Source organism: Mesoplodon mirus (genome assembly GCF_964341445.2).
Source record: "Mesoplodon mirus genome assembly, chromosome: 16".
In the NCBI taxonomy this organism is placed as follows: Eukaryota; Metazoa; Chordata; class Mammalia; order Artiodactyla; family Ziphiidae; genus Mesoplodon; species Mesoplodon mirus.
In genome coordinates this window covers 38,628,473-38,647,880 of record NC_138992.1, presented here as the reverse complement: position 1 = coordinate 38,647,880, position 19,408 = coordinate 38,628,473, and the positions used below count along the sequence as shown (strand labels likewise).

Genomic DNA, 19,408 nt, shown 5'->3' with positions numbered 1-19,408 from the left:
AGCCGGGGTGGGCTGGGGGAATACATACCCTAGTCTCTCTGCTTGTCTGCCCTCTTCTGCAGGTGACTTCTCATTGGCCAAGCCCAAGCTGGAAGCCAGAGGGCAAGGGTGTCCGTTGGTGCAATCCATACAGGTCAGCCCCTGGGGCTCAGAGCAGGATGGAGGTGTGCAGAGAGTGGATCTGGAATGCCCAGCACAGCGAACAATCTGACAGAATGACAAGCCCACAGAAGGGGCTGATCATCAGCCTGCATCCTCAAGGGATCCCCCTTAGTGGGTCCCCTCCTCACTTTCCTCTCTACTTCCCGCCTCCACCCCCTACATGTGTAATTGAGCAACCAGCCTTGCCAACTGGACCTCCTAGTATCTCTCAAAAATATACTCTGCTCACACCATATACCTAATTCCATAGGGATTAAAGATTTATGGTTTTACTTCTTATAGCTAAAAGTACTGGATGAAAACCTCGCTGGATATTTATATAACCATGGAGTAAAGGGAGGACTTCTCAAACATGCCCATAAAGGCAAAATCACAGAGGAGAAGACTGATAGATTGTACTACATAAAAATTGGAAACTTCCATTTGACAAAAACCACCATGAACAAAGTTGAAAAGGCATCAAAAAATAACCAAAACAAAATTCAAACAACGAAATAAGAAAATATCATTTCAGCAAATTTAAGTAAAAGGAGTGCTGTCTAAATATATAAAGGTCTTACACAAATAGATAAGAACTGACCCAAACTGGGGGGAGAGGGAGGAACTAAGAAGAAAACTAAACAAATAAGGAAAATGCTGAGAAAATAAAAAAAGACACATAGGCAAAGGACATGAACAAGATTGATTAAGGAGGAAAAACAACCTGATAACAGCATATGGAAAAATGTTTAACTACTCAGTCCAAGAAATGCAAATTTAAACAAGAAACCCTTTCTCCAACCAAATTCACAAAGATTGTTCTTAATGAGAACACTCAGTGCAGGCAGGGGTGCATTGAAAAGAGCCCTCGTGAATTGCTTAGAGGAGTATAAATTATTACAGTCTTGAAAAGCAAATTGGCAGCTCCGTATTGAGAAACTTTAAAATTAATCTTCCTTAACCCAACTTGAAAATTCTGGGAATTTTTACTTGCTAGAATCTGTTCAAACACTTTCCTGCTCACAAAGTGCAAGCATCTCGATGTGGCATATACCTTCCAAGTTTCATTTCCCCACCTCCCAGTTGACATATGCCACTCCATCAGTGTGAAACTACCCAGTCTTCCCTAGGCATATGCCTGCACTTCCCTGCCTCTGAGCATTTCCTGCTGATTTCCCTCTGCTTGGCTTCGCTGGCTTTGCTTACTCTTTTGGAATTAGCTCAGTAGTCAGAGGGTCTTCTCTGATCACCTGCCAAGTTGAGTTAGTTTTCCCTTCTCCATGTTTCCATAACACCCAGTGCATATAGGCTTACAGATAATTTACACATTTGTTTACATATATTTACATGTTTACATACCTATTTACATATCACTCTCCACCATCTTGGTTTCTCTCTCTGTATCCCTTGTACTGGTGGTTTTCAACTGGAGGCAATTCTGTCCCTCAGGGGGACATTTAGCCAAAAATGTCTGGAGACATTTTTGACAGTCATAACTGGGGGAAAACCAGGATGCTGCTAAACACCCTACAATGTACAGGAAAGCCGCCACAACAAAGAACTACCCAGCCCAAATGTCAATAGCGCCAATGTTCAGAAACCCTATCGTACACCTAGCTTCTGCCTAGCATGAAACATAAAAAGCACACACCAAAAAATATACATATAATGAACAAGCCCAGTTTCTTATTCCGTACAATGGGTGTAATTATATCTATTCCAGAAGGTTGCAGGGAGGATTAAAAGGGACCACATATGGGGCTTCCCTGGTGGTGCAGTGGTTGAGAGTCCGCCTGCCGATGCAGGGGACGTGGGCTCGTGCCCCGGTCTGGGAAGATCCCACATGCCGTGGAGCGGCTGGGCCTGTGAGCCATGGCCGCTGAGCCTGCGCGTCCAAAGGCTGTGCTCCGCAACGGGAGAGGCCACAGCAGTGAGAGGCCCACATACCGCAAAAAAAAAAAAAAAAAAAAAAAGGGGACCACATATGAACAGTGCCTGGTACAAAGTTGATTTAGTTCATCCTAACAATAATTGCATAAATTAAAAATACAGACCCAGGATGTTTTGGTCCTGAATTAACGACTCATTTCATAAACCACTTCATTTTATAGCTGAGGAGCCCGAGCCTTTAAAGGATGACTTGCCTAAACTGTTGGCATCAGATCTGAGTTTCTAGTTTAGTGGCAAACCATACTTTAAATGCATGCATAAGAAAGGAATTAAAAGCTGACTCTTGTAAAACAAATAGTTATCTTTTTTTTTGTTTGACTTATAAATACAATTTCATATATATGTATAAAATATTCTTTAAAATAGTTAGAATACTAATAGAATGATGATTCAACTGAATAATGTTACCAGAAGTTTCACGGGGATTTATTTTGAAATTACATTTTTGGCATTTTATGCAAAAATAGGCAAATGTATTGAAATACAAAGCTAAACAAATAATACATTCTTTCAACTGTAGAAGAGATATAGTCAGAATTCAGAATAACATCTAAAATAGTTTGTCATAATACATAAGCCACTCAAATATTAACAAGCTTTCTGGAATCTATGCTAAAAATTAACAACCTTGTGATGATTCAGTTCTTCCCTGCTCAATTGAAATGAAATTTCTTAGCAAAATACAATTCAGAGGCACCATCCGACCTGAGATCTCAGATTCTAACATGTTACGGCTTTTAATGTGAATACCAGTATAACCAGAATTTAAACACATTATGGCAAATAAATTAAAACATATATATTTTAACATCTATAGGCTTTATTAGGTGTTCCTTATACAGTCATCTGGTATGTTTAACGAGTGAGCAATCATATAAAAGGAAATACGGTCAAAACCGATTGAAGTAATAAAATCCTGAAACTAAGTAACATCTCATAATTCATTGCACAGCATATATTAGATTTCATTACATCAGTATATAGCTTAGTAGTAAATCCTCCTGATGGCCATAAACCTCTAAGGTGTTGTCAACTTGAAAAATGAAAGGGAAGGAGTTGGTGGGGGCAGAGAACGGACAAATCTACAGAAGTGCTGGTGCAGTGCACCTCTAAGTAGGAAAGTTGTAGTGTATCACCACCTAGTGGCTGAATTGAGTACCTCATTCTAATAAAGGGACCTTTTTCCTGTTGTATGTCTCATTCACCCTTTAACTGCATTCATCTCTGTTACTGTGGTTCCGAATATTCACGTTGCTCAAATAGGTAAACCCATTTGCATTTCACCCACCAGGCTGTCAAGGATTTGGTTAAGGTTTTATGCTTACCTAACCTTTAAATTCTATTTTGGTTCTTTTCAAAGTCACGCAATGGGGATGCCTATATTAACAAGATACCATCGTTTGTGAATAGAGAATTATTACGGCTATAGGAACTTTGGGCTTTGGTCCAGTTTTTATTCTTATTACTGAATCTTTTAGCAAGTCAGAATAGTGCTTACTGTGTGCCAAGAACTGTTCTAAGAGCTTGACATACAAGGAAGTCAGTTAATTTTCACAACAACCCTTAAAGTAGGTTATCATTAGCCCATTTTAGGGCTGAGGAAACTGAGCCACAGAGAGGTTAAACCATATTCCTAAAATTACCCGGTAAGTGAATGGATTCAGATCTGGGCCGTCTAACCCAGAATTGGCTCTAATTCTACTATTCTGTCTACAGGATGATGAGTCACCAGCAATGTATGGGATTCAAATTTATTTGAAAAGATCTGAGAAAAGAAAGAAATTGGAGCACTGAAACACTGGGAGGTCCTTGGTTGTCTGACAATTTATCTTAGTTACCTAGTTAGGTCTAATAGGGAAGCATCATGACAGAAGTAAATCAACAGACCCTTAAGCGAACAGTCCCTTAACATGAGCATCTACCTACATCTTCCTGTTTCTCTGTGATTTGCAATACTGCTCCAGAAGTGTAATTCAGATTACAAAGTAAAATCACAAATCTTACAAAAATACTAAACATGTTAAAGAACTGCTCTTATCATGATCAAAACCATTATCAAATGAGGATCTAGGCAACTTGGACAGACCCCAAAAAACTGACAAGAATGACTTCAGGATAGATGTTTCGAGCATCAGAGAAGATAGGCTCTTAGGGAATTTAATGAGGCTTCCTAATATTTTAGCAAACTTTTAAAGACACTATGTACACATTGCAAAAGTCAAACGTGTTTGTCAAAATCTTATCACACTCTGTGGAAAAAATACATGCCAAATGTATATACCCACTTTTGATTCTGTTTTAGGAATTTTAACTACAGGCATACCTCCTTTTATTGGGCTTCACAGATATCGTGGTTTTTACAAATTGAAGGTTTGCGGCAGCGCTGTATCCAGCAAGTCTATTGGTGCCATTTTCCCAACAGCATTTGGAACCTCATGTCTCTGTCACATTTTGGCAGTTCTCGAAATATTTCAAACTGTATTATTATTATTGTGCTTGTTATGGTGATCAGTGATTTCTGATGTTACTACAACTTGCCGAAGGTATACATTGGTTTTTTAGACACAATGCTACTGTACACTTAATTGCACAGTTATAAACGTAACTTTTATATGCAATGGGAAACCAAAAACTTCAAGTGACTCACTTTATTTTGGTATTTGCTTTATTGTGGTGGTCTAGAACTGAACCTGCAGTATCTCTCTATAACACAAAACTTGTTTTTCACATTCTGTTGCTTTGTTCTTCAAGGTAAGACCCCAATCAGACGTCCCCACCACACACAGCAGTGGCTTGTGGGACACTGTGTAGACTGCAGGTTCCACACAGCTCCTTCCCCACTCATTGTGGCTCCATGTTCTCACTTCCAACAAAAAAAGCTTTTCAGAATTTAGGGGTGGGAATGATGACATTATTGAATGGTTCTAATTTATATTAAAAAATTAGACTATAGCCTTAAAACTTTTAAATATTATCACTATCCAACGCTTATTATAGACTTTAATAATCATTTCCAAAGTGGAAAGTCACTGGAATCTGGGAAGAAAGTATGATCTGCCTTTATATTTTTGACTATTTTCCTAATGTCTGTTTTTTATTTTCTAATACACACATCAGCACAGGAGCACATACATATAAATTACACAGACTCATATTGCGGCTGTATACATAATTTTTTTTAAAAGATAGGATGCAAAAGCAATTATATTTGGAAAACAGTGGTTGAAAAAAGGCTGTTTCCCAATCCTAGCAAACTAAGGGGTGAATCCTCTCTCCTTTCATTCAGTAACTTTTGAAGTCTGAGAGCCAATCTGCTTGTGCTGTTTGCTTCAGGTAAAATAAACTCACTGGTGCTTGTTTCTTGCTCTATTCCATCCTTGCAAGGGAAGCCCTGTTGGGGCTTCTAAGTATCTTGCTAACAATCCAGATGTGACCATTCTACTTAAACTGATTCAAGTGGCTTCTCTGGGCTCCAGGAGGCAGTTAACCACTAACTGAAAAAATATCTTACAAGTTTGGAAAAAACTGTAACAGATAAGTAAATTCAGTAGTTATTCAGAATAAGGTTTAGAATTCCATAACTCCAACAATTATAATAGAGATTTATTTAAAGTAATACATTTACAGCCCAGATAGCTCTACACTGTACATTTCAGGTTTAACCAACTTCATAAAAATACTTTAGGACAGCTGCATCCAGAATTAGACTACATGATTATTTCTTTGCCCATTCTTCTCTCTCTTTTCTTTCCCGAATAACCTCTTTCAGATATGGTTCAAGGTAGAATTTATCCTAAAGAATGAATAAAAGAAAAATATTATATGCTACCATTACATACTGATATACCCCCAATACTCAATAGGACTTAAACAACAAAAGAAATCTATCAAAATTAATTTCCAACTTAAGAAAATATATTCTCAAGCAGACTAAAAACTGCCTGCTTTTCTAAAATGTAAAAACCCATAAAGATTTTGTAATAAGCTACTCTGATAGGTCATTAGAGAGAAGTCTGTCAGAAAAGAAAAAGGAATGAGAGTCTACAAGCTTTGGCCTAGTTTCAATGCAGTTCAAGGGGTGAGGGTCTGCTTCACAGCGTCCTTCCCAGGAGCTAGAAGGCCACTCAATGGGCCGATCACACGAACACCACCATTTTTTCATCCGAGCAGAAAGCAGAGTGTAGAGGGAGAACAATGGCCTGGGAGGCAAAAGACCTGGATTCTAGTCCTGGATCTCTATAGCAGCGGCCTGCTTAATGATTCTGGAAGTCACTTCATCTCTAAGTCTCAGTGTGTTTACCTCTAACCTAACACTTGCTCTACTAACCTCACCAGATTGTCTTAAGGATTTTGATTTGACACAACTTTAAGAACTCTAAAGCAGTATACAAACGAATGTGTTCTCTGTTTCTAATACTCAATTCTTCATGGCCAACATTATCAGATACAAAAGAGCTGTTCTACCTCCTCATATTTTGTCCACTGCTCTTTAGGCAAGATCTGTTGCCTCATGGTCAGGTCCAGTGCTCTCTTAATGCGAAACACCCTGTCGTTATAAAGGTTCTCAGGAAGCCGTCTTATGGCTTCTTTTACATCGTCATTCTCATATATTGTATCATCTCGCATTAAGCCTATGATAAAACACAAGAGAGTAAGATTGAATATGCATCTCAAAAATAAGGAATTTCTAAAAAATGAGTAAAATTATGACTTATAACCTAAGTCATTAACTTAACTTCGGTGTAATATGAAGAGTTAGGTATCATGGAAACTCAACGCATTTCACACACAATAATGGGTTACTTAATGGATTATTTCTTAAATGGTACTGTGGAAACAATATGAGTCTTTTAAAATCTACTACCACAAAATTCACATTTTATCTATAGCAATTTTAAAATCATTTAAAGTGTCTACTTTTTAAAACACATATCAATAGACTATATCTCTACTTTCTTATACTTTAATTCTGAGATCAAAGTATTAAAGAATCTTAAAATGATAGTGTACTAAGGAACCAGTAACATTTAATGGTGCTTCCCTCATGCTTCAATTACAAAATATGAAGTTCATGGCAAAGTATAAAGTTCTAAAAAATAGTTCAGGCATCAAATAATTGTAAAGATGTCAGACAATTTTAACATTTGAAAAATCTCTACTTTGAAAGTTCATACAACTTAAATTTTAAAATGCTAAGCGGAGGAGTTGAGAGAGGGAACATATAATAAGGAAAATGTTCTGCTACCATATTTCAAGAACATAAATCATTTCCAGCTCATACATTTGAGACAATTCCACCCCTCTCTTCTCATAATAATAAAAAGGAAATGGATTTAACAATAAAATGTGACCTAATTTTAAGATTTCTAATGTACACAGGTGCAATTAGTTAACGTATTTTTGGGATCCATGATAAATCTTGCAAAAGCACTACTCTCAGAAAAAGAAAAAAACCAAAAAAACAGAAGAAAGCACAAATACTCACCCAGTTTATTGAACCCGGCAGCATTGTAATACCATTTTCGAATACCCTCCAGCCATTTGCTTGATGCTGCAACTGATATTGTCACACTGTTAACTGCTAACAATTCACTTATATAGTACATAAGCAACCAGTTAAAAAATGCAAACGCAGGAAGGAATTTCTTTTAAAAGCATATACCCTATATATTGTAGATAAAAATAGCTTATTTTATCTATGAGCAAAAGTATTGCAAGTAAAAAAATTGGGCAATTAAGTCATGGGGAAAAAAACACTTAATGTACTAAAGATCTGTAGGTACAATAACAGTCCCTCGATATCCTCAGGGGATTGATTCCAGGACCCCCCCCCTCAGATATCAAAATCCGAGAGGCTCAAGTCCCCTATATAAAATGGTGTAGTGTTTGCATATAACCTAAGCACATCTTCCTGTATACTTTAAATAATCTCTGGATTACTTATAATACTTAATACAATGTAAATGCTATGTGAATAGTTGTAAATCCGAAGTAAATGCTATGTAAATAGTTGCCTGAGAGCAACAAATTCAAGTTTTGCTTTTTTAAACTTTGTGGAACTTTTTTCCCAAATATTTTCCATCAGGAGGTTCGCTGGATCCTCGAATGTGGAACCTGTGGATACGGAGGGCCACTCCAGCTTCTCAAAGTCAAGCATCCATTCCTTTTTGTCCCCCTGCTACCATCAGAATTGAGGGGTGGGGGATGAAAAAGAAACTGGGAACTTCTCCATCATTTGTAGTTTCAGAAATAGGTTATAGGAAGTAACTGTAAACTTTTCAAGGGAGTTGGAGTTGCATGAAAAGATGAGATTTCAGCATACACTGGCAAATCTAAATGACCCCCCATCCTCCAAAATTTTTATTCTACATTACCTTTATTTCACTTGGCTACTCTCTTTAAAAATATATGTATTTCTGGGAGGGTTTTGATACCATTAGTCAGTCATTTAATATTAATATGGACTAGTAAAAGAAGCACATTTTCCTACTCCCAAGCAGCTAATTTTCCACTGAGGGAATGGATATTTGAAAATGGATGAGGAAAAATAGGTAATGTTAAAACTCTCTGGGGAACAGGGCTGAGCAGGATGGGTTACCCAGTAGGACCTAAGGGCAACATGATAGTGTCTGATGTTTACAGGAGACGTGTGGTACAGAAGGGGAGGTATAGCAAGTTTAAATTTTCTTTTAAAGTTTTGTCTTAGGGCCAGCCCCTTACCAAAGAAGGAAAACAAACTCTCCTTTTACCCCTCCTTAGTACATCACAGCTTTGGTAATCTCCTTGGAAATGAAGCACCATGTATAACGTTACTTCTGGAAAAACAACTACCAAAGAGTCAACAATATACAAACATACTTATAGGAGACAAATTATTTGTAAACATATTTACCAGTGATGGTAATAATGATTCCTATTCATTGAACACGCACTGTGTGCCAGGCACTATTTGCTTTACCACCATTAGCTAGAGTTATTTACAACACGCCTATCCTTGCAGAAGAGGAATAAGGCTTACATAAATTATCCCATCCAAGATCAAAGGCAGCTAGTAATAGGGCTGAGGCCAGGTCTATCTAGTTTCCAAACACAGGGCAGAAGCAGAACGCCTACAGTATTTGTCAAGTTAATGAAATAATGAATTCTTAAATTTCTCCCCCACTCCCCAAAAGCTCAATGTCATTTAGGTTAACGAATTTTTCTGGCAATCTGATGTTTCCTAATAGCTTCACAATTGCTGGGGGCAGGGAAAAAGGAACCAACATTTTTTAAAGCTATTCCAATTTACACCGCCAGAGGGCAGGGATTGGCAAAAAAAAGAAAAAAAACCCACACACAGGAAAAACTGTACTTTTTTCACGTTCTGTTTTAAGTATTCCGGTAATTTCTGCATCCTATTCCATAATAAATACATTTGTTCCAGTGCCTGGAATAAATACAAATTTCTCCAAATCCACAGATCAAGTTGACCTTCCAGATAAGCCAAGGTTAAACTGAAGTTTCGCTGTAACCCTTGCTCAGCTGCCTCTAATTCCCAGTTTGAGAAGCGAGAGAGGTGGAACGAGATTGAGATTTGCAATCCTATTTCCTCCGGTCACTTCGCCTCAGTTATCTTACCAGCCGAAAAGGGAAACTAGCACCATCTTCCTCGCACTGGCAGGAGAGTTTATCGAGCTAATAACGCACACGACAGCGCTTGGTTCACAGTAAGCACTCAGTTCACTTGGGTTGAAAGTCAGCCACTAATTATCTCCTGGTACCCCTGAAATCTTCTAAGGCCGAGGGGAAGGGCTGCCGAGCTCTAGCAGGCCGGAACACCAGGGCTGTGGGAGCCACCGCGGGCACCTTCACCAACAGCGGTTCCCATCCCCAAACAAGCCGGGCCTGGAGACAGCAAGGGAGTGAGGCCAAGGCCGCCTTCCCTTTTGCCGCAAACCTGGCCATTTAGAGAGAGCAGAGGAAGAAGAGCAAGTTGCTGCGAGAATAAAAGGTTGAGCACGGCGATGCCCGCCAAGCAGGACACCACTCACTTACCGGCAGGCCTACTCGCCATTTTAACCCGAGACAGAAGCGTCGCCTGCTGGGTAAATCCTAGAGGTCGCGCAAGGCCCAGTGCGCAGGCGTGTTACGTCAACGTCGCGAGGAGGGGCGGGGGTGGGAGAGAGAGAGAGAGAGAGAGAGAGGGTGCAGGCGCAGGCGCAGTTCTGGCGGCCGGCGTTGGCACCTGCCCCGCGCCCCTCTCCGCAAGAATTACAGCAATCCCATAGGCTTGGACCCGCCCCTGGTTCCAAGAGGCATTCCATGTGACAAGATGGAAAAAACACTGGGCAAAGAATTTGGACACCCGGTCTTCAGCCTGGTTCTGTTGCTGACGAGCTCTAAGAGCTTGGGCAGTATAAATTGCGCCCTTTGTGACAAGCAACACTCTAAGCGTTTTATGGACATATTTTTATTTAATTCTAAACCTATAAGATAAATACTATGATTGTACCCATTGTAGAGAAGAGGAAACTGAGGCTCAGAAAGGTTGCATAAATTGTCCAAGGGCACACAAGCTAGGAAGAATCCGGATTCATCTTCCAGAATCTGAGAATCCAGATAAAACTTCGGCACTCCTTAATTCTAGGGCTATATGCTACACCACTAATCCAGGAGACATTAACCCTCTCTCACCTTGTTTCTCCAGGTGAAGTTCTACCTCAAGCCATTATAGTGGAAGGTTAGTTGAAAAAAAAATTTAATATTAAATCTGAGATGTATAGCAGAATTCAAATGCAATTTTAAGGTAAAAGTACATTTTTAAGGTCTCAGTCCCAACATGTTAAGTCTAAGTATAAAAACCTAGGGACAGGGCTTCCCTGGTGGCGCAGTGGTTGAGAGTCCGCCTGCCGATGTAGGGGACGCGGGTTCGTGCCCCGGTCCGGGAAGATCCTACATGCCTCGAGGCGGCTGGGCCCATGAGCCATGGCCGCTGAGCCTGCGTGTCCGGAGCCTGTGCTCCTTAACAGGAGAGGCCACAACAGTGAGAGGCCCGCATACCACAAACAAACAAACAAAAAACCTAGGGACAGCAATATCACAAATTGTTGAGGGAGGAGAATTTTACTAAAGGATGCAGAACAAAATAATTGGTTAGTGGGTGAGGCAGGGAGACGGGACAAGTCAGACTCCCTCTTTACACTCTTCATCAAAATAAACTCCAGGTGTATTAAAGAGATTTAAAAGCTGGAAAAAAAAAACACTCTAGGGACAGAAAACAATCCAAGTTAGGATGACTGATGCTTATGCAGTTACTGATGAACTTCTGCAACCACTACTGTCTGGGTCAGCTCAGTCTATGGTAACAAAATACCGTAGACTGAGTAGCTTAAAAAACAAATTTATTTTCTCACAGTTCTGGAGGTTAGAAGCATAAGATCAAGATGCCAGCATGGTCAGTTTTAGTTGAGAACTCTTTCCCTGTGGCTTGTAGAGGGCTGCCTTCTTACTGTGTCCTCCCACAGTAGAGAGAGAGCAAGCTCTTTTGTGTCCCTTACAAGGACACTAATACCATCATGAAAGCCCCACCTTTATGACTTTATCTAAACCTATATTACCTCTCAAAGGCCCCATCCAAATGCCATTACATTGGGGGTTAGAGCTTCATTACATGAATTTGGGGGTGGGGGGGTCACAATTCAATCCAGAGCAACTACCCACCAATATCTACTTGTTTTCTTCCATCCTAAGCTGAGACCTGGGACAGTATAGAATGGCTAATTGTAAATCTAATTGTAAATCCAAAAGGTTTAATGGTCTTAGTCACATTCCAATTCTAAAATTCTGTTGCCTTCTGCCTTTTTCTTTTTCTCTGTGTCACCACAAATTCTCAGTATTATTCAGCGCTATATGCAGTACTAAAAAGTGATGAATGGCTGCTCTCAGACTACACTAGCCAAAGTGAAGTTGGAAGATATGAAGAAATGCAGTACATTTGTAAGTTGGCACATCACCTTACAAGAAGTACTCAGTAGGGACTTCCCTGGTGGCGCAGTGGTGAAGAATCCACCTGCCAGTGCAGGGGACATGGGCTCAAGCCCTGGTCCAGGAACATCCCACATGCCGCAGAGCAGCTAAGCCCGTGCACCACAACTACTGGGCCTGCACTCTAAAGCCTGTGAGCCACAACTACTGAGCCTGCACTCTAAAGCCTGTGAGCCACAACTACTGAGCCCGAGTGCCACAACTACTGAAGCTCACGTGCCTAGAGCCCGTGCTCTACAACAAGCCACCACAATGAGAAGCCTGTGCGGTGCAACAGAGTAGCCCCCACTCGCTGCAGCTAGAGAAAGCCCACGCGCAGCAACGAAGACCCCACGCGGCCAAAATAAATAAATTTTAAAGAAATTATTAAATTAAATAAAAAGGAAGTACCCAGTAAACTCTTCTCCCTCCCTCCTTACCCTTCAAGTTTCAGTTTTCTGGTTACAGAGTGAAGGTGGCAAGAAAAGGAAGACCTTGTCAAGGGATTATACCCAGGACTGTCACAAAATCCAGCTCCTACAGGCATTAAGCCTAGAGAGCCTAGATGTTTGCTGGTAGCCATTAGTGTTGATTCAAAAATTATTTTTGGTTTTCCTTCTGGCATATGGCAGGATTGCACTTCTCTGCCCCCTTAAAGCTAGGCATGGCCATGTGATGCTTTGGCCAAGAAAAAAGTGAGACTTTTTTTTTTTTTTTTTGCGGTACGCGGGCCTCTCACTGTTGTGGCCTCTCCCGTTGCAGAGCACAGGCTCCAGACGCGCAGGTTCAGCGGCCGTGGCTCACGGGCCCAGCCGCTCCGCGGCATGTGGGATCTTCGCGGACCGGGGCATGAACCCGTGTCCCCTGCATCGGCAGGCGGACTCTCAACCACTGCGCCACCAGGGAAGACCAGTGAGACATTTTTAAGCAGTTTTTCACATTCCTTTCCCCTTCCATAGACTGGCTACATTTCAGACATGGTGGAAGCTCCATCAACCTCTGCCACTCAGATGACGTGGAACAGAAATTTTTTGGCCCCAAGTTGGACATGTATGAAATAAAAACTACTGGGGTTTTAGGGCTGTTCATTACAGCAGCACAGCTAGCCTGTTCTGAGTGGGTTGTTAATAAAGGAAAAATGAGGTTCTGAGCCATAGAAAGACTAGGCAGGATGGTTCCATGCTTTGCCTCCTGACTGAACCTTCTTCCTTGTTCCCTGTTTATTGATCTCATCCATTAGAGAACTCCATGAAGGCACATATCCATGCCACACTCAACACTGTATTCTAGGAACTCAAATGTCTGTTGAACGAATGAATAAAATACGCCAACAGGAAGGCCCTGACCAATTATGAATTTAGTTTCTCACAAGGTTTCAGGATATCCAGCACACAAAACCCCAATGCACACAAACTTCCCCCAAAGTTAGTGGTTTAAAACACTTTGTTTCTCCAAGTTCTGAACTCGGCCGGGTAGCTCTGCTCTGTGTGGTATCTGCTGAGGCTGGAATATCCAAGTCGGCCTCTTCACTCCCTTACGTGGTGCCCAGGTGGCAGAGCCGGAATCGATGAGGTTTGGTCAGGAGTCTTGTTCCACCTCATTTCTCCAGGAGTCACCAGACCTCTTTCCATCCTGGCTCAGGGTTCCAAGAGGAGAAGCACAGATGCACAAGTGTCCCACGAAGCAGAGTGCACCGGCTGAGTCAGCGTGGGAGGCGGCTACAGTGCGAGCACTGTAGTGTGGAGTGTGCAGCCATAGCTCCTATGCAGCCAACACAGGAGCAACTCAATAGCCACACGTATGAGTGTGGCTCCTTGGGGGCCACCAGTGTTAACAGTCTACTCAATCTCGTGATCCTAAGGCAGATAAGTGAAGCCAGGATGCCTCATCTTACAAATAAAGAATCAGACGCACGGGTTAAATCATTTGCCCACGATTACATGTCTAAATGGTAAATGGAAAAAACAAAAAAAGTATTCATGCTTCAAATCTTTACACACTGGCAAAAAGTCAAAGGTTTGTTATGGCCTTTTACTATGTCTCATTGCTCACCTTCAAACAACTTTCCTCCCTATCCCTTTTCCTTTCCTGATTCTCAGTAGCCAACTGTGGGCAACTTTGACTATCTTTGCTCAGAAACATAACAGTGTAGATAATCCCAAATCGAATGTGTTCTGTAGCATAATCTAAGTGAGTAGTAGATATTAGATGGATAATATAGCCTGCCCCAGAAACTCCTAACACTTCAAAGAAAATACAGCTGTCTTGTGATGAAACCACTTTAAAAGACTTTGAAAATAAAAAGGAAAATCTTCTACTGTTCTCATCTTCACCAGAAGGACAACACACCAGCCTAGTAAACGGACTCTCTTTCTCTAAGCTTGCTATATGTTAATTCTCTCTTTCCCAAGAAAGAATTGATTGAGCCAAAGACGAATTAACTTACCAGGAACTTGTAAGAAACATCTATCAGAAGTGTCCCCAAATTTATAATATTAAGAAATTGTTTCCGATATCAATTGAGGTTTGAGGCATTTATTTTAAAATATATTTATTCATATGTACATTCACTTTACATTATTACATTTTAACATCTATCAAAAACTAAAGAGTTTTTAAGAATTTTTCAAAGTCCTGTACTGAGGCCTTGGCCATCTCTTCACAAAATATTTCATCAGGCACAGATACCAATTTGTCCAAAGAGATGTAGTTAGGTTTTCCTGGATCATACTGTGCTCTTCCTAAATAGGCAAGAAACAAATGTCTTTCTTTGACTTTAAACAACCTTGAATTAAATACCTAGAAAAGAAAGAAAAAAGTTTTTAAAAAAACACTGTGCACTGAAAGATGAACTATAAAAATGTTTATCTGGCTAAAAATTTTAATAGGCTAACAAATATAAAGAATCGAGGGGGTGGAGTCAAGATGGCACACTAGGAGGATGTGGAATTCGCGTCTCCTCACAACTAGGGCACCTACCAGGTACTGGTGGGGATCTCGGACACCTAAGGGGACGGGAGGAAAACCCAGTGACCGGGTAGGACTTTGGGCGTGGGGGGAGTGAAGCGGGAGGAGAAGTGGAGGCGGGACGGGACTGGTGCCCCTGAGGGGCGGCTGGGGGAAGGGAAGGGATCCCATGCCAGAAGGGGGAAATTGGGGAACCACTGGGAGGGCAGAAGATCAAAAGGGAGCATGGCCAGGTCTCCCCCGCCCACTTGGGCCCCCAGGAACCTGCTGAGATCCCGGGCCTGATCCTCTGCCCACCAAGGAGGTCCAGCCGCGCGGGTCCTGAGGGAGTGGGAGGGAGGGAAGGGGGAGCAAAAGTAAAGGCCGGACCTCCTGGATCGGCACCCCTGAGGGGTGGCTGGGGGAGGGGAGGAGTTCCTACACCCAGCAGGACCCACCCACGGTTAGGGGTCCAGCGGTGACGGGGGAGACCCTGGGGTAGATGATGGGGGAGGTGCGTGAAGGAACGTAAGGGAAGAGGCCAGTGCCTTCCTTGTCCACTTAGGCACCGGGAAGCCTGCTGGGCTCCCAGGACTAATCCTCTGCCCTCAGAGCCTCGCTCTTAAGGCGCAGAGTCCAAGCCCCGCCCCTACACCCCACAAAGGGTCCCACCTCTACACTCGGAGACCCCCTCCAATGAGCTGGGCCTAAACCGAACCCACACACCCTCACCCAGGGCCCTACCTCCTAACTCCGGAAGCCCACACTCCACAGCCCTCCTTCCCACGTGCTGCCTCCCCTTTCTGCACAGGTCCTAAGCAGAGGCCCCGCCCCACACAAAAATGTCACCCACCCCACCCGCCTGGGTCCTGCCCCCCAAACCCCACCCGTGCCTAAGTTCCACCCCCCACCCAAACTCCACCCCCGTAGCCAAGGCTTTATTTTATTTATTTTTCCTTTTTTCTTTTCTTTTTTCCTCTTTTAGACTGGGGGTCTGTTTTACCTTGTTGATTCATTGTTGTTGATTCTTTTATATTTTTATTTTCCTAATAAATCTTTTATTTTTCTAATTTCATTTTATTCTTTATGGTTTGTTAGTGATCTCTCCTTTTGGCTTGTTGCCCTCCCCCCCACCCTTTTTGTCTTTTTCCTGCTGTGGTTTTATTTTACGTTGTTGCAGTAGTTTCAATTATAGTTTTATTTTTCCTAATATATATTTTATCTTTCTAATTTTATTTTGTTTTTATTCTTTGATATTGTACTGCTCCTTTCTTTCTTTCGTTCTTCCTTTTTTTTTTTTTTTTTCTGCACCACGAAGCATGAGGGATCTTGGTTTCTAGGCTGGAGGTAGGGCCGGAGCTCCTGTGGTGGGAGCTCCAAGTCCAAACCGCTGGACTACCAGAGAACCTCAGACCCCAGGGAATATCAATCGGAGTGAGGCCTCCCAGAGGTCCTCATCTCAGCAGCAAGACCCAGCTCTATCCAACTGCCTGTAAACGCCAGTGCTGGACATCTCAGGCCAAACAACCAGTAAGACAGGAATACAGCACCACCCATCAAAAAAAAAAAAAAAAAAAAGAAACAACAAAAAAATGTTACAGACAAAGGAGCAAGGTAAAAACCTACAGGAACAAATAGATGAAGAAGAAATAGGCAACCTACCTGAAAAAGAATTCACAGTAATGATAGTAAAGATGATCCAAAACCTTGGACACAGAAAGGAGAAAATACAAGAAACACTTAACAAGGATCTAGAAGAACTAAAGGTCAAACAAACAGTGATGAACAACACAATTACTGAAATTAAAAATACTCTAGAAGAAGTCAATAACAGAATAACTGAGGCAGAAGAACAGATAAATGAGCAGAAAGATAAAATGGTGGAAATAACTGCCAGGGAGCAGAATAAAGAAAAAAGAATGAAAAGAATTGAGGAAACTCTCAGAGACCTCTGGGACAACATTAAACACACTAACATTGGAATTATAGGGGTCCCAGAAGAAGAAGAGGAAAAGAAATGGTCTGAGAAAATATTTGAACACATTATAGTCAAAAACTTCCCTAACGTGGGAAAGGAAATAGTCAGTCAAGTCCAGGAAGCACAGAGAGTACCATACTAGATAAACCCAAAGAGAAACATGCTGAGACACATATTAATCAAACTATCAAAAATTAAATACAAAGAAAAAATATTAAAAGCAGCAAGGGAAAAGCAACAAATTTCATACAAGGGAATCCCCATAAGGTTAACAGCTGATTTTTCAGCAGAAAATCTGCAAGGCAGAAGGGAGTGACAGGACATATTTAAAGTGATGAAAGGGAAAAACCTACAACCAAGATTACTCTAACCAGCAAGGATCTCATGCAGATTCCACGGAGAAATTAAAACCTTTACAGATAAGCAGAAATTAAGAGAACTCAGCACCACCAAACCAATTTTACAACAAATGCTAAAGGAATTTCTCTAGGCAGGAAACACAAGAGAAGGAAAAGACCTACAAAAACAAACCCAAGACAATTAAGAAAATGGTAATAGGAACATACATATTGATAACTACCTCAAATGTAAATGGATTAAATGCTCCAACCAAAAGACATAGACTGGCTAAATGGATACAAAAACAAGACACGTACATATGCTGTCTACAAGAGACCTACGTCAGACCTAGGGACACATACAGCCTGAAAGTGAGGGGATAGAAAAAGATATTCCATGCAAATGGAAATCAAAAGAAAGCTGGAGGAGCAATTCTCATATCAGACAAAATAGACTTTAAAATAAACACTATTACAGGAGACAAAGAAGGACACTACATAATGATCAAGGGATCAAGCCAAGAAGAAGATATAACAATTGTAAATATTTATGCACCCAACACAGGAGCACCTTAATACATAAGGCAAATGCTAACAGCCATAAAAGGGGAAATCGACAGTAACACAAAAATAGTAGGGGACTTTTAACACCCCACTTTCACCAATGGACAGATCATCCAAAATGAAAATAAATAAGGAAACACAAGTTTTAATGACACATTAAACAAGATGGACTTAATTGATATTTATAGGACATTCCATCCAAATGACAGAATACAATTTCTTCTCAAGTGCTCATGGAACATTGCCAGGATAGATCATATCTTGGGTCACAAATCAAGCCTTGGTAAATTTAAGAAAATTGAAATTGTATCAAGTATCTTTTCCTACCACAATGCTATGAGACTAGATATCAATCACAGGAAAAAAATCTGTAAAAAATACAAACACATGGAGGCTAAACAATACACTACGAAATAACCAAGAGATCACTGAAGAAATCAAAGAGGAAATCAAAAAATACCTAGAAACAAATGACAATGAAAACACGATGACCCAAAACCTATGGGATGCAGCAAAAGCAGTTCTAAGAGGGCAGTTTATAGCAATACAATCCTCCCTAAAGAAACAAGAAAAATCTCAAATAAACAACCTAACCTTACACCTAAAGCAAACAGAGAAAGAAGAGCAAAAAAACCCCCAAAGTTAACAGAAGGAAAGAAATCATAAAGATCAGATCAGAAATAAATGCAAAAGAAATGAAGGAAACAATAGCAAAGATCAATAAAACTAAAAGCTGGTTCTTTGAGAAGATAAACGAAATTGATAAACCATTAGCCAGACTCAACCATAAAAAAAGGGAGGAGACTCAAGTCAACAGAATTAGAAATGAAAGAGGAGAAGTAACAACTGACACTGGGAAAATACAAAAGATCATGAGGGATTACTACAAACAACAATATGCCAATAACATGGACAACCTGGAAGAAATGGATAAATTCTTAGAAAACCACAACCTTCCAATACTGAACCAGGAAGAAATAGAAAATATATACAGACCAATCACAAGCACTGAAATTAAGGCTGTGATTAAAAATCTTCCAACAAACAAAAGCCCAGGACCAGATGGCTTCACAGGTGAATTCTATCAAACATTTAGAGAAGAGCTAACGCCTAGCCTTCTCAAACTCTTCCAAAATATAGCAGAGGGAGAAACACTCCCAAACTCATTCTACCAGGCCACCATCACCCTGATACCAAAACCAGACAAAGATGTCACAAAAAAAGAAAACTATAGGCCAATATCTCTGATGAATATAGATGCAAAAATCCTCAACAAAATACTAGCAAACAGAATCCAACAGCACATTAAAAGGATCATACACCATGATAGAGTGGGGTTTATCCCAGGAATGCAAGGATTCTTCAATATACGCAAGTCAATCAATGTGATACACCATATTAACAAACCAAAGGATAAAAACCATATGATAATCTCAATAGGTGCAGAAATAGCTTTCGAAAAAATTCAACACCCATTTATGATAAAAAC

General features: G+C 40.8%; 2 protein-coding genes across 4 annotated transcripts in view; both read right to left on the bottom strand.

The window, feature by feature from the left end:
- Nucleotides 1–5,673: 5,673 nt before the first annotated feature.
- UQCRB (ubiquinol-cytochrome c reductase binding protein) lies at nt 5,674–10,212 on the bottom strand. Of its 2 annotated transcripts, XM_082600892.1 has the most exons (4): nt 10,126–10,212; nt 7,577–7,648; nt 6,556–6,722; nt 5,674–5,884 (listed from the first exon to the last, which is right to left on the bottom strand). In XM_082600892.1, the coding sequence occupies exons 1-4, from the start codon at nt 10,142–10,144 to the stop codon at nt 5,807–5,809; spliced, it is 336 nt and encodes a 111-aa protein (XP_082457018.1). In that variant the 5' UTR covers nt 10,145–10,212; the 3' UTR covers nt 5,674–5,806. The 2 variants fall into 2 exon arrangements, with proteins under 2 accessions (XP_082457018.1, XP_082457017.1); XM_082600891.1 differs by lacking the exon at nt 10,126–10,212 and having other exon boundaries at nt 7,577–7,707.
- A 4,400-nt stretch (nt 10,213–14,612) lies between these two features.
- MTERF3 (mitochondrial transcription termination factor 3) overlaps nt 14,613–19,408 on the bottom strand; it is a 28,787-nt gene continuing 23,991 nt past the window's right edge. For both annotated transcript variants that reach the window (XM_082601615.1, XM_082601616.1), the window contains exon 8: nt 14,613–14,892. In XM_082601615.1, coding sequence (XP_082457741.1) covers nt 14,698–14,892 — 195 coding nt within the window. In that variant the 3' untranslated portion in view covers nt 14,613–14,697. The remainder of the gene's footprint in view (nt 14,893–19,408) is intronic.

Bases quoted from the DNA above. Each gene is read 5' to 3' on its own strand.
- UQCRB (XM_082600891.1), bottom strand. From the start codon at position 7,697: ATGTACTATATAAGTGAATTGTTAGCAGTTAACAGTGTGACAATATCA. The intron at 6,723-7,576 runs GTGAGTATTTGT...GTTTTATCATAG, and splicing joins TGCCGGGTTCAATAAACTGG to GCTTAATGCGAGATGATACA. The intron at 5,885-6,555 runs GTAGAACAGCTC...TTCATTCTTTAG, and splicing joins AGTGGACAAAATATGAGGAG to GATAAATTCTACCTTGAACC.